The sequence below is a fragment of the Raphanus sativus genome, chromosome 4 (genome assembly GCF_000801105.2).
Source record: "Raphanus sativus cultivar WK10039 chromosome 4, ASM80110v3, whole genome shotgun sequence".
NCBI lineage: Eukaryota > Viridiplantae > Streptophyta > Magnoliopsida > Brassicales > Brassicaceae > Raphanus > Raphanus sativus.
The window spans coordinates 6,485,510-6,499,308 of NC_079514.1; the positions used below are offsets into that span (position 1 = coordinate 6,485,510).

The window sequence follows — 13,799 nt, forward strand, 5'->3', positions numbered from 1 at the left end:
AACATTATAATGATACATATATTGATTATGTAATGTAGGAACGTTTGAAATAACGGTGACATACAAAATCAAAATAATCACTCTCCTTGAATTCTTATTTCAGTTGCATGACCTTTAAGGATCTACATGCATTCTTTTCTTTCTATTGTTTCTCTGAGGTTTCATGTGTTCCTCTTTTTATTTGTAGAGCGTCTTTGCCCTGACCCATCTCTCATTTTTTCTGTAATGAGACATGTAATCTATTTAGTTTTTTTTTAATTGTATTTAGTTTTGAATATTAATTCATTGTCATGAAAGTAAACATCAGAATCATACTAAAAGAAAATGTAATTATATATATTATCCATTATATGAATCCAATTCTTCGTGGCATGCCTCCTTACCAGTCAACTTCGATTAGAATTTCTTTTTGTCCTTTTTTCCAATTTTGTCAAGGATGTATTAAATAGATAAAACATAAAACTTGAATTTATAATATCGGTTAATTGTCGATTTAGTTTCCACGTTTTATATGGTTGGACGAGCACGACGCAAAACGTGCCAAAGTCATCTTCCACCGACGTGACAAAATGCCTATATTCGAATCGCCTAACTAATAAATAAAATGTTGAAAATATTTTAATTTGGAATAACATAAATATATTTCCATATTGGGCATAATCTCTATTATTCACTTGGAATAACATAAATATATTTCCATATTGGGCATAATCTCTATTATTCACTTGGAATAACATTAATATATATAATAACTTAATTATTTCAATAGTTGAACGGGCCTTATTTAAACTTCGTTTGTTTCGAAACTAATAATAGCAGCAACATCCGGTATGAGTTTGAAATTCAGTTTATATCGCTTATATGGTAAGGTTGTAACAAACAATATAGCTATTTCTTAAAATTACTCAGAAAACATTCCAAATTTTTAAATCAAGTAATGTAATATCACTAAATGTGTTTTTCTTGATGCCAACCGATCGAATAAGCCAATAAGACATATCAAAAAATTAAGAACAACAAACTAACATAAACAAATATTATAAAAATTAAGATAATCGTATATAAATCGGACATAATATAGTTAGAATTCATTCTAGGCAACTTAAAGCATACGATTTTATGTGTGCTTTAGTTTTTTGTTTTGGCTGAAGCTTGAAGTTGTTGTTATTATTATTACTTTTAATGCATTTATGTAATTTTACAGTTCACACTGCTGGTTATATGTCAGTAGTTGTCATGAACTATTGATTTGAAGACAGTTTAATTTAAAAGTTAGAAGTTTCAAAAAATGAACTAAAATGTTAGTATTGAGGCTTTGATCTAAGTGGTTAAAATTGCGGAGTGTAACATGTGATTGATTTATTGACTGACATTAGTTGGAAGGTATACAAATTTTGATCAAGTAGGGTGGTATACTTTAAATCTAGTCTATTTTTTCTTCTTTTTTTTTGGGTGTAAAGATCTAGTCTATCTTAAAGCACTAAATACATTTTTTCCTGTGACCAAATAGGAAGCTGATAAGATATACCACAGGAAAAAAGAAGTTCATGGCCTAATCTCTCCCTTTTATAACTACCACTGACAATCAACAAACCCCATTAACTTCCAAAGAAGAAAAATGCCACATTGTTAAAAGTAAATTTACAATGTCATAGAAATATGATTTCAAATTCTTACAATGTCATATTGTCATGTTAATATATAATCAATATCTCAATATAGACATAAAATATATAAAGTAGAACTTCAAATGTATACAGGCGAATCATTTTTCACCTTAAACATAATAAATCAATAATTTATTAATTATGTTGATACGAGTATTTTAAGCCCAGATGGCGACGACTGACATTACGGCACAGCCGACTACAGCCGAAGCGAAGCACTTGATCTGAAGCTTGATGCTACCTTGGAGCATTGATCCCATGAACTCGGTAGCTAGAAGGTCGACGAGGGCCATGTAGATGAGCATTCCGGCCGAGCAAGCATTTAACAGTCCGATTGTTATCAACGCCGTTGGACTGTTATCTTTATAGATACTTGACAATGCGATCCCAAGAAAAATACCACAAGGTGTTGTTCCAGCAAAAAAGAATGCCATCAAGAACTTTTTCACATTTTTAAAATCTGCCTGTTTCACATAAAGTATACACATATGATTATATGAATATAAATGTCTGGTTAATAATTTGGTATAAGAAACATACATATGAATGTAGATTTGTACCTGGAGGATGCAGCCACCGAGACCCATGCCTTCGAATAGGTGATGGAAGCAAAGAGCGATGATGAGTCCTCTAATGGTGCATGCATCATTTGTTGCTCCTAGGGATAGTCCAATGACCACGGAATGAAATAAAATCCCAAGCTCCAGTACCTATTCATGAAATTCAGAAAATGGTTTAAGATATTTTTATCAAAGTATGATTTATTTAAAATGGTACGTCGCTCAAATTATTTTCATATACACTAACCATCGCAATGACACGGTACCGTAGAAGTTGTGGATCAGAAGATCCATCATCTTTAGTTGATAGGACAACACCATGACCGTGGCTGTGATTGTGACCTACAATGTGAATCGCCTTCTCCTGATCAACGCCATACTCGTCAGGCACTGGTCCCACTGTGTTTTTGACGGTATAAAGGCTGGTGGTAATGGAGTCAATGGCTAGAGTGACTAGGCCAGACACCATAGCGACGAATCCCGCAAACGGAAACTTATGCCACGGATCATGACTAAGGCATTTTGATGACAACATCTCGAAAGAGTCAGGCAATACGTGCATGAAACCTGTTCCGAGAATGATTCCGGAAGAAAAACATTTTACGATCATGAAACCGTTGCCATCTGGATGGAGGAAAGAAATGTAGCGGCTAAAAAAAGGAGCCATTACACCTATCAAGCTTATCGTAAGGATGGCCACAATGGCTACGATTTTGAGTGGTAAAGCCTTAGCTTTATTGATACATGGATTCTCCAAGCCGCTGTCGCAATTTTCAGGGGCGGTTGAGACCGCCGGTAACACGGTGAATGTGAACAGAACGAGGAGAATGTAGACGAGTCTCATGACTAATTTGGTAATAGCCATTAGTATAGAGATTATTGTGTAGTATATGATGTTTTATGAGTTCAATGTTTTGTCTTTTGGTTGGTTTATATAGGATTATATATATGCAGGGCTGTTCTCGGTGCTGCTGTGGGAAGTCAATTGAAAAATAATTGACTAAATCAATAGAAAAAATATTACACTTGAGAGAATCAAGATCCTGATTCTATTGATTGTGAATGTACATTGTCAGATAGAATAGTTTTGAAATTTATATTAAGAAAAATGATTGCCGGCCACCGGGTGGAAGGTGTGGATCATGCCAAACAATGCACGAAATTTCTAGTTCACTTATAAGGGAAAAATGCTTGTAATACTATACCGACATAGCTAAATTCTAAAAAAAAAAGAATCATAATAGAATAATGGCAAATAAAAATGGGATATTGCACCCAACAAAAACCAAAATTCACTCACTAACCAAAAATACCCCCTCTCTCCTACTTTCTCTTCCTATCTCTCTCTCTAAAAATCTAATTCACTTTTTTTGGTTATTTAGCAAAAAAATCGATCAAAATCTCAATTAAAGTTCAAAAAAGGAAAAAAATCGTAGCAGCCCTTCTATTAACATTGGGCCATGTTATTTGGTGATCATTGGTTAAACTATAACACTAAAAAAAATTCTAGAGAATTTAGTTTAAGTTTTTTTTTAAAATTTTAATGCTGCATCAATATTTTTTACAGCTTTAAAATGTTGCTTGAGAAAATAAAACTTCTATATCCATTTTTACCGTAATTTTTTAAACTAATATAAAACATGATCGATAATTTTAAACTCTTTAGATAAAAACTAAAGTTAATACCTCTTAAAACCCAACCAAATACACCCTTTATCTATTGGCTCCCATGGTGTGTTTTATTTCAGGTGTGTTATATATCACGGTACATGCACTTACAAACCCTTAAAATACTTTCGGAACATTTTCAATCTCATTCTATAATTTACTCTAAAATGAAGTTAAGAGTAAAAAATATTTTAATTTCATTCTGTTTTCTACTCCATAATAAAGTAAACATAGATTTATCTCAAAAGAAACTAAACATAGATATATTTACTTCTAAAATATAATAATCTTTTATTTTTTTGTTCCTTACTCTATTTTCACTCTAAAAATAGAGTAGTGATAGAATAAATCATCTTATGGATTTATTTAATTTTAAGAAAATTGAATTTTACATTGGAAATGCTCTTATATCACTTGTTTCTTTATACTATTTTCAATTTTATCAAACATACACAAATTCAAATAAGTTAAACATGTTTAAATATAAAATAAAAACAAAACATTTTTTCAGAATTTCCAATTTAGTGAGCGATTATGTTCAAATCGCAATGGAAGTTGCATGCACTATATTTAGGGTCTTGTTGGTTCAAACGCGTCGATTGCGGTTGCGGTTTCAAGTGTTATAAAGCAGCTTGAAACGGATTGATTATGAAATATTACAGTGATTTAATAATAAATTACCTATAAACATATTATAAAATTATAAAATTAATATAATATATTTAATAGTAATATTATGTTTATTTATTTTTTATTTTTAATTTAGTAAAAGTTATAATTTCAATAAAATTTGTTGGAAGATTTATATTAAAACTTTTAATAGAATATTTGTTTTGTTTATATATGTATATATCCTTCTAGCATACATATTAGTGTTTAAAAATAATACTGAATATTCTTAGTTTAAAGTTTTTATAAAATAAATTATGATACTGATTTTGAATTTTAATTAAAAAATAAAATGTATATATATTTTTATTTATAACTTTAAATTATGATGCATATATAATATTTATATTACACTATTTAAAAAATAGTTCCATCTATTTGGTTTGTTCAGTTTTTTTGTTTGTTCTTTTATGTTCCATCTATTTGGTTTATTCTTTTAGTAATCAGTAATGACATCTTTTTTTCGTCTGTTTTGTACTGTTTGTTCCGTTGCCAGTGACACAACACTGCTAAAAAAGCTATTAAGTCCATTTTCAAACTTCCTATTTGAACTAAGCTAAAATAATTAAGCTAATGATTGCCTAGTCTCCATATTCAAACTTGCTGCTGCCACAACTGTACTTGAATGTCTTCTATTGCAGCAATAGTATATTTTTAAATTTAACTTTTCCTTTTGTTATCTTTATTTAAAGGGAATAGCGGTGGGAATACAAGCCATTGGACGTTGAAAGTCAGAAAAAGAATTAAAAAAAAACTAATTGAGAAATTGCCAAAAATATAGTACCACTTTTCATGTTTACACTAACCACTTTTACCACTACTTTTAATGAAGGGTTTAGATTTGAAGGTTTAGGATTTAGGGTTAAGATTTGATGTTTTAGGGTTTAAGGTATATAGTTTAGGGTTTAGAGTTGAGGATTTAGGGTTTAGAGTTGAGGATTTAGGGTTTATAGTTTAGACTTTAGGGTTTAGGGTTTAGGATATTGAATTTAGGGTATATAGTTTAGGGTTTAGGGTATAGAGTTGAAGATTTTGGGTTTAGGATTTAGAATTGGAGGTTTATGATTTAGAATTTGGGATTAGAATTTTTAAAAGCATATAAAAACAAAGATATAAGAGTTTTTACCATTTTAATAAATAAGGTATTTTTGAAAATGTGTCTTTAGTGGTGGTAAAGATGAATAATGGTACCTTGAAAGTGGTATTTTTGAAAATTCCCAAACTAATTTTTATGAAGTTACAGCAGCTTTTTCTTTGAGGAGAGAAAGTCCATGTACTTCTTCAGGGACTAATCCAATTCGATTACATGTTTAACTTATTTACTAATCTTCTGTCTATATTTTTAATTGACAACTAGATTTTGACCCGTCCTTAGAAGGACGAGTATATTTTTGTTTTACATTTTTTATAAATTTAATTTTTATATTTATTTATTTACATTTTTTTCATTATATAATATCAATATACTAAAACAGGAATATGACCTATTGATATATGTGTGGTCAAATTATTTTATGATAATTATTAAAACCTCTTATTAATTATTAATTATTTAAAAGGAATATTATTAAAAAGAAAAATATAAATATGATTAAAAAATAAATATAAAAATTAAATTTCTAAAATATGTAAAACAAAAAATATACCAACTCTTTCAAAGGCGAATCCGAATCTAGTCAATATTATTAAAATAGAAACATAACATATTGATATATGTATGGTCAAACTATTTTAATACAATGATTAAAACCTCCTATTAATTATTTAAGAGAAATGTTATACAATGAAAAACACAAATACTAAAACATATAAATATAAAAATTAAATTTCTAAAAGAATATAAAATTAAAAAAATATAAAAGGGCGGGTCCAAATGTAGAAATCTATTTAAAACCCGTTAAATTAAAATCTGTAGAATATCGGATCATGATCATAATTTTTAATTTTAATTTAGTTGTTTAGTTTTAGTTTTAATTTTATTTTTTAAAGAAACATAATTTTTATGTTTGTGTGTTTGTATAATCATATTCTGTATGATATGAATTTAATAGAATAGATAAGTTTTGTAAGTATATACATGTATCATATGGTAAGGCTTGGTCCTTTTGTCAATATTCAGTCCAAATTATTTGTTTTTTTTATTTGAACATAAAAACAGGAACATAGGGAAGTTACTAACGGTTAACAATATTCGAAGCCCAAACTATCGTTTCATATGCCGAGGGAAGTTATGAACGGTTAACAATGCTCTAGATATAATTATATTATATTTTATGCAGTTATTTTTTTAAGTTAGATCCAACCTTTTATTAATTGGTCATACAGGAGAATTAATAGAATAGATACATTTAAAATATACTTTTGAATCAAATAACCTATTTAAAACCCGTTAAACTAAATGAGGTTTAAAATTTTATAAAATTGAAAATAAAAATTTTCAAATAGTTTCAAAAAGTATTTTCAAATTTCAAAAAAAAAACAATTCGAAAAAGTTTGAAATTTTCTTTTTAATAAGTTTGAATTTGAGAACATATAATCTGAAACTATAAAGAAATAATTTTTAATTTATTATTTATATTTATATATTTAGGGTATAAGAGTCTTTGACCTATTAAATAAAATATTTTGGCCATTTTTTCTTATGATATTTTTGTAACAAAAACTTAAAAATGTTATATTTAGGAAAATTGCCCAATTTAAAATTATCTAAATTATTTGATATTTTATTCAAACAGTCCGATTTAAAAAGTTGGTATAATTATTTATTTATTTATTTGTAAACATAGTTATTAATACTATGAATATAAATGTCATTGATTGTTATTGATAATATATGAATAATTGCTGTCAATGTTCGTAGTCTAATATTCTTTCTATTCTTAGATATAAAGTTATTGTGTACGTGATATTTTTCTACTTTTGTGCATCCCGAAATTATAGGAAGTAAAGGGGAAGGGAGGTTACAAATATCCTTATGCATTCCAATATTTGTTAATTAATGGCAGTTAATTATTTGAAAATGTGGGCTATAAATAAGTGGACACAATTTTTATCGATTGGTCATGGTGAAGAATTAATAGAATAGATGAAATCGATTGGTCATGGTGAAGAATTAATAGAATAGATGAAGCCATGGAAAATATAGACAGAAGACTACATTAAATTATTAAAAAGAGAGCATAAAGAAACTAAAATAAACTAAAAAACTTTCAGCAAAAAAACCAGCAACACCGATTATTCTTCCTCTAGTTCTCTCCACAAAATGCAGTAGAAACATCCAAAACAATGCAAAAATAAAGTAAAATTTTCTCCTTTTTCTTCCTCGGAAATAAAAACAGACACTTTGACGCTGGGCAGCATAGAATTTTCTTCGTAATTTTAGTTTCCAAGTGTAAATCTCCCTCTACTTGATAAGAAATTTCTGGGTTTGTGTTCTTCTTCCTTAATAATCTTTAATTTTGTTATCATTATCTATAGTGGTTTTTGCTTATTGATTAATTTATTATTTTACGCTTTAATTTATGTAATAATTTAGAGGTCCGGTTGGTTTGAGTTGGTGAACAAATCGTGCTGTTTCTTTTGTAATTGTCTGAATGATCTTTTTTTATTCTCCGATTTATGCTGAATCTGTTGGTGTAAGATTAGCTGTTCTGCTGACCTGTAACGTAAAGTTCATGTCTTTTTCACTTTCTCTATCTAAGTTTGAGGTTAGATGATGTCTGCAACGTTTGGTTTTGTCACAGTTCTTATTAGGCTTCCTTGGTTTGTTGCTAAGCAAATAAAGTTTGTACCTTTTTTTTGTAATATAGTTTCCAAACATGGAGAATCGAGAGGTTTCTTGTGATGATGATGAGCTGCCATTGAATCACATAGTAGATGAGGAAGATTTTAGAAGCTGTTGCGGTGATGAACAAGTATCGTTAAAGGAAAGTGATGATAATACATCCAAAGTAGCTGAGGAGGAGGAGGAGAAAAGAGATGAACTTGATTATGAGTTCTCTGTGAAGTTGTTCTTTAAAGGAGTTTCAGTAACCGAGAGAGGAGATTCAAGTTCTGGTTGTTCAGGGATTGGTGTTGTGTTGGAGAGGTTAGGAGATTTTGAGTTGATTCAGGTCCAGAAGAAGTTAAACATTTATGCTGAAGAGCTTGCAGTTAACTACTTAGCTTTAATCGATGGCCTTACCGTAGCTTTACAGAACAATCTCCGCTCTGTAGTTGCTGTAACAGACTCGGAGTTGCTTTATAATCAGGCAAGTCTCTTTTTTTCAAATGGTTTCATTATCTCTTTGTAGCTTTGTTGTTTTATATGAAATGTCTTTGCAGATAATTGGTAGTAAGGAGGAGAAGCTTGAGATCCCTATCTTGTTAGCTCTGAGAGAAAGGGTGTTGGAGAAAACAAGTGACCTTGATGGGTTTGTTGTAAAGCTTGCTCCTTTATGTGATCTTGACCAAGCTCTAAGCCTTGCTCGAGTAGCGGTAGGAATTTGTAATCTTGATGTTGTCGATAAACAAGCTGAGAACTGCTCCATCTGCTGTGAAGAGCGTCTCGCAGAGATGATGCTAACGCTGAAATGCACTCACAAGTTCTGCTCTCATTGCATGAAAACATACGTGGAAGGGAAAGTACAGTCTTCAGAAGTTCCCATCAGGTGTCCTGAACTGCAATGCAAGCATTATCTCTCCTCAGCAGAGTGCAAAACGTTTCTTCCTGTCTCATCTTTCAGATCATTCCAGGAAGCAATCATGTGTGGTGCCAACAGTGGCAATATTTACTGTCCGTATCCGAACTGCTCTTTTCTGTTAGACCCTCGTGAGTGTCTTTCACCAGGAAGGGCTAGCGCAAGCTCGTGTAGTCAGTCAGAGAGTAGCTCTTGTGTGAAGTGTCCGCTCTGTGAGAGGTTTGTGTGTGTGGACTGTGGTGTTCCTTGGCATGATTCAATGAGCTGTGAAGAGTTTCAGATTCTTCATGTTGATGAAAGATATCCAGATGATGTTACATTGCATCGCTTGGCTAGGTATAAGAGGTGGAGACGGTGTCAGCAATGCCGTGTAATGATTGAGCTTGCTCAAGACTGCAACCACATGACTTGCCGGTAAGACATATATACATCCATAGAACGTTTCATCTCAATGTTGAGACCTCTCTTTGTGTTTTTTTTTCTCTGCAGGTGTGGACATGAGTTTTGCTACTGTTGTGGAGCAGAGTACAGAGAAGGACAACAGAGTTGCACTTGTGCTTTTTGGGATGATAAAGAAGAAGAAGATCAGGAAAACACAATCCAAGGACTTGAGCAATGGCCTTGGGACACATTCACCTCAATACCAGGTGTAATGGATGCTTACTCAGAGCAAGAAAGGTCTCAGCTAGCTCTGATCCAACAGTTCTTAGCCGGTGGTGGGTTTAGTCTCAGTGATCAACATACTTCTTATCAGTCGTCACGGCAGCCTCCATGTAGAGAGTCATCGTATGTTGAAGCTGCTATGAAAGATCTTGACCAGCTACCTTGGCTTGAGAGGTTTGTGTCGGTTATAAGTGATGATTACTATGAAGAGTATATTAATAGCCAGTGAAAGTGGGGATAGAATGATGATAGCTTTGAGAGGTAGGTCTAAAGAGAGTCTCTCGCTCTCCAAAAGAAAACAAACATTTTGGAGTTTTAGATTCTTGATGAACTCCAAGAAATGAATTTGTATGAAACTATTAGCAATTAATTATATAGAGAAGAACTTGATCATTTTACAAATCTTGCAAGAGATGAAAATTCTGTTCTGTCTTTCTGATATCTTCGGTTTTACAAAAGATTTGTCAATTTCAAGTTGGTCCACAGTCCACACTAGCTTCAACTCATATGTTAGGTTATAGCATCTTAAAGACATGGGAAGTTGTGTTACTTGAATCACACGACTTCGTTGGCTTATCTTTTTCCTTTTAAGTTTTGCAACACCCTAGCTGCAGAAATAATTTTTTCCCCCCTTTCACTTGTCTTCTTTAAGATTTGTAGTATATGAAAGATTCTTTTCTATCATTTCATATTAAAAAAAACATGAGTTAATAGAAGGACAGTATATGAAGCCAATACTAAACTGTTGCCTGAAGATCCTTACGAAACAAGTTGGATCTCAAGTCTGTTATTACTTTTTCAGTATTTGATTATTAAGTATTAATTATCAATTATTATTTTCTTACACAGAAACACGAAAACATTACATCAAAAGGAAAAGAAACAAGCACACATTAATTTGATTTGAAAGGAAACATCACATGAAAAGAAAAGAAAGAAACAAGAGTAGCAGCCGGTAAAGAGCGGAGTTAACATGTTTCATACCGGCGGACGAGAGCAACCGGTTTAAAACTCACCCCATCTAATATCTCCCTCCCGGTAGAAAGAAGCAAAAAAGCCAGTGCCATTGGAAAATTCCAACGTCCCCATCTTTTCTCTATAATCAGTAAACTTTATAAGGACCTCCCTAGAATTGTCAACACTTCCGAAATTTAAACTGTAAAATCGGTCTTTAATTGGCTTGATGATGAAGGTGCTGTCATTGCTTGACTTGGATCCCGTCAGGACTACACGTTCGATTGGCTCTGAGCTGACACTCCAGTACCCAGATTGCTTCTTCTTGCAAGGATAAAGACCCGTGAACTGGATTTTAAGCTCTGTTGATACACGTACCACATCATCATCTGATGATGATGGTAATATAAATCTAACTGCTATACGTTGGAAATGATTTAGAGTACTAGTCATCATTAACACATAATCTGAGCAATCTGGATAAGGTGGTAACTGGGTGATCCATTGTCGTAATGGCGGGGTACTCAGGACGTTGATGAGATACGGATCATTGGCCTTTACTGGCCTCCCGAAGTTATCAGTGACGACTTCGTTCTCACCGGAAACAACACTGAACGTTGTTATAGCAACGAACAAGAAACATAACACCAATTGAAATATTGTGATTGCACCCACTGCTTTCATCTTCTTTTTTTCTCTGATTTCTTGCTTTTTTTTGGTTGAGTTCCTATGATGATGATAATGCTAATGCTTGGTAATGTGTTTATAGAGATTAAGTATGGATATAATATAAGATTTATTTTCTTATTTACTCGTCATGTTGAACGTCAGCGCTACTAATTAATGAAACTCGCTTCAGGCGAGCTTATATATATAATGTGCTACTCTGTCTTTTTTTTTTGTCTCTACTTAAAAATGTGGATCGAGGAAGCTCATAAGTCATATAATCATATTCTTTTTTCCCCTTACCGGCTGGATCGATTACGACTGGATCTTTGTCAACGCCGCTGGTAGCATGATATGATATAGAGGGTTGATTTCGCAAGAGGAAGGCTCTTCGCACTTATCTGAACCCTTTGAGATTTATTCAAACAAACTTGGTTAATTGTTTGTGTGCACTGTTTACCATAAGTTCAATATAGGATGATCCATTCAGCCTTTTTGATTTTTACGTTTCCTTTTATAACTAAAAGATAGATTTTTGGGTCGAACCCTGTCAGACTTGGGACTAGTCCAGTTCAAACGATTAATTGGTTAAAACGGTTTCATGTTTCTTTTTCATAATTAGTTTTCATTTTTAAAATATTATTAGTGGAAGATCCTATCGAATGATATAATATTATGGGGTTCAATACCATGTTCTTTTTTTTCCTATTCGCCCATATGCTTAGAGCATTCTCATTGGGGGATTTTAACTCAGACTCACACACATCCAAATTTTTTTTTATAATAATCTGTGTTGTGTGAACCCCTACCGCGTGATCTCTTCCCAGTGAAAAGGGTTTATTACTGTTTCGCGGGCTCCACGATATGTGGTGGCCCGCGATTGATTCGACTATTATTTTTTTTTTAGAAAAATGGTCAAATAAAAAAAAAGTTTAAAATAATCTAAAATATATATATTTTAAGAATCGAGATTGGAAGGGTTTGCCAATAGAAATGCTCTTACATTTGTCTATTCCTTTCGACCTGTATAAAATATTACAAATTGATATCCGCTACTTATATACTAATTTAATCAATACTAATACATTAACTAAACACGCTTAAGACGAGCTTTTATTATAATAACTTTTTTTTTGTCTCTACCTGAAATGTTGAAGGTGTTTGTGAAGTTCATTATCATTCTTTCTCCCTCAGTATAATTTTCTGGTCTTTAAATTTTTTTATTTTATTCCATAATAAGTAATGTTGTTAGAATTCTAGATAAAATTTAATGTTATCTAAAATTTGTGGCCAAATACAAAATACTGTTTTTTTCTGAAGAAATGTAAAATTTATTTCAGTAAAAAAAAACTTTGTTACAGTAGACGTGACATTGGTATCAAAAGTAGTAGGACACATCACACCTATATTAGCCACTTGCCACAAACCATGTCGACGTATAACTCTGATACTTACTTGACACCATTTACTTTTTGAAGAATTGAGATCTTGTTCCTTACATTCTTGTCAGTGTGTTGAATCATTTTGTGAGGCTGTGTTCATATTTATATTGTTTTTAACTAATAACAAATACTTAAAATATTAGTGTACCATGAAAGTTTCTTAAGATCACTTAGAATCTTTCATTAACTATATGTTCCACATTAAGGAGATGAAAGTTTATAACATAGTTTTTTTATGTTAAAAAGGAGATGATGATAATTGTTAACAAAATATTCTTTATGGTATTGTAGTCTATTCCTCCATATTTATTACTAATAACTAAACTTTACAAACCAATGTAAATAATCAATTATTCAGAACTTATGCATTAAAATGGTTTTTTTTCCTGCACATTTTATATAACTATATGCCAAGGTAAATCTAATAAGATAAACTATAAACACTAATCCAATTAACAGTTAGTTAAATAGATAAAATTACTCATATAAATAAGAACTTTGTGTGTATAAATGATATATTAAAATTAAACAAATATGTATAATCAATAAATATAAAAATATATACTACCAAAATTATATACAAAATTGATATATATAATTATAAAAACAAAAACATGGACGTGCAGGTCAAATTCTAGTTTTTTTTGTTAAAACTCTAAGTTATGTGCATTCTTGCAAATCAAGTAATTGACATCTGTGAGTATATTCTACTCTGGAAAGCAAAACACATTTTAATGTTAAGTTCCTAATTCAAAAAGAAAAAAGGAAGTCTTTAGGATTTAAGTTAGCTAAAAAACAGATACTGAATGTTTTCTGTCACAAAGAATATTG

The 13,799-nt window shown here is 31.3% G+C and overlaps 2 protein-coding genes across 2 annotated transcripts; one reads left to right on the top strand and one right to left on the bottom strand.

Annotated features, from left to right (window-relative positions):
• Nucleotides 1-1,825: 1,825 nt before the first annotated feature.
• LOC108852977 (fe(2+) transport protein 2) lies at nucleotides 1,826-3,092 on the bottom strand. The gene is made up of 3 exons (XM_018626444.1): nucleotides 2,475-3,092; nucleotides 2,228-2,377; nucleotides 1,826-2,131 (listed from the first exon to the last, which is right to left on the bottom strand). Exons 1-3 carry the CDS (start codon nucleotides 3,090-3,092, stop codon nucleotides 1,826-1,828), a joined length of 1,074 nt encoding a protein of 357 aa, XP_018481946.1.
• A 4,670-nt stretch (nucleotides 3,093-7,762) lies between these two features.
• Nucleotides 7,763-10,299, top strand: LOC108849524 (E3 ubiquitin-protein ligase RSL1). Its single transcript, XM_018623082.2, has 4 exons — nucleotides 7,763-7,989; nucleotides 8,374-8,814; nucleotides 8,888-9,657; nucleotides 9,733-10,299. Exons 2-4 carry the CDS (start codon nucleotides 8,383-8,385, stop codon nucleotides 10,133-10,135), a joined length of 1,605 nt encoding a protein of 534 aa, XP_018478584.2. The 5' UTR covers nucleotides 7,763-7,989; nucleotides 8,374-8,382; the 3' UTR covers nucleotides 10,136-10,299.
• The last annotated feature ends 3,500 nt before the right edge of the window (nucleotides 10,300-13,799 follow it).

Excerpts from the sequence above, each read along its gene's own strand:
- LOC108852977 (XM_018626444.1), bottom strand. The coding sequence starts at position 3,092 with ATGGCTATTACCAAATTAGTCATGAGACTCGTCTACATTCTCCTCGTT. Across the intron at positions 2,378-2,474 it reads GGTACCGTGTCATTGCGATG|GTACTGGAGCTTGGGATTTT; the intron begins GTTAGTGTATAT and ends TTTCATGAATAG. Across the intron at positions 2,132-2,227 it reads TCGGTGGCTGCATCCTCCAG|GCAGATTTTAAAAATGTGAA; the intron begins GTACAAATCTAC and ends TATGTGAAACAG.
- LOC108849524 (XM_018623082.2), top strand. The coding sequence starts at position 8,383 with ATGGAGAATCGAGAGGTTTCTTGTGATGATGATGAGCTGCCATTGAAT. Across the intron at positions 8,815-8,887 it reads CGGAGTTGCTTTATAATCAG|ATAATTGGTAGTAAGGAGGA; the intron begins GCAAGTCTCTTT and ends ATGTCTTTGCAG. Across the intron at positions 9,658-9,732 it reads TGCAACCACATGACTTGCCG|GTGTGGACATGAGTTTTGCT; the intron begins GTAAGACATATA and ends TTTTCTCTGCAG.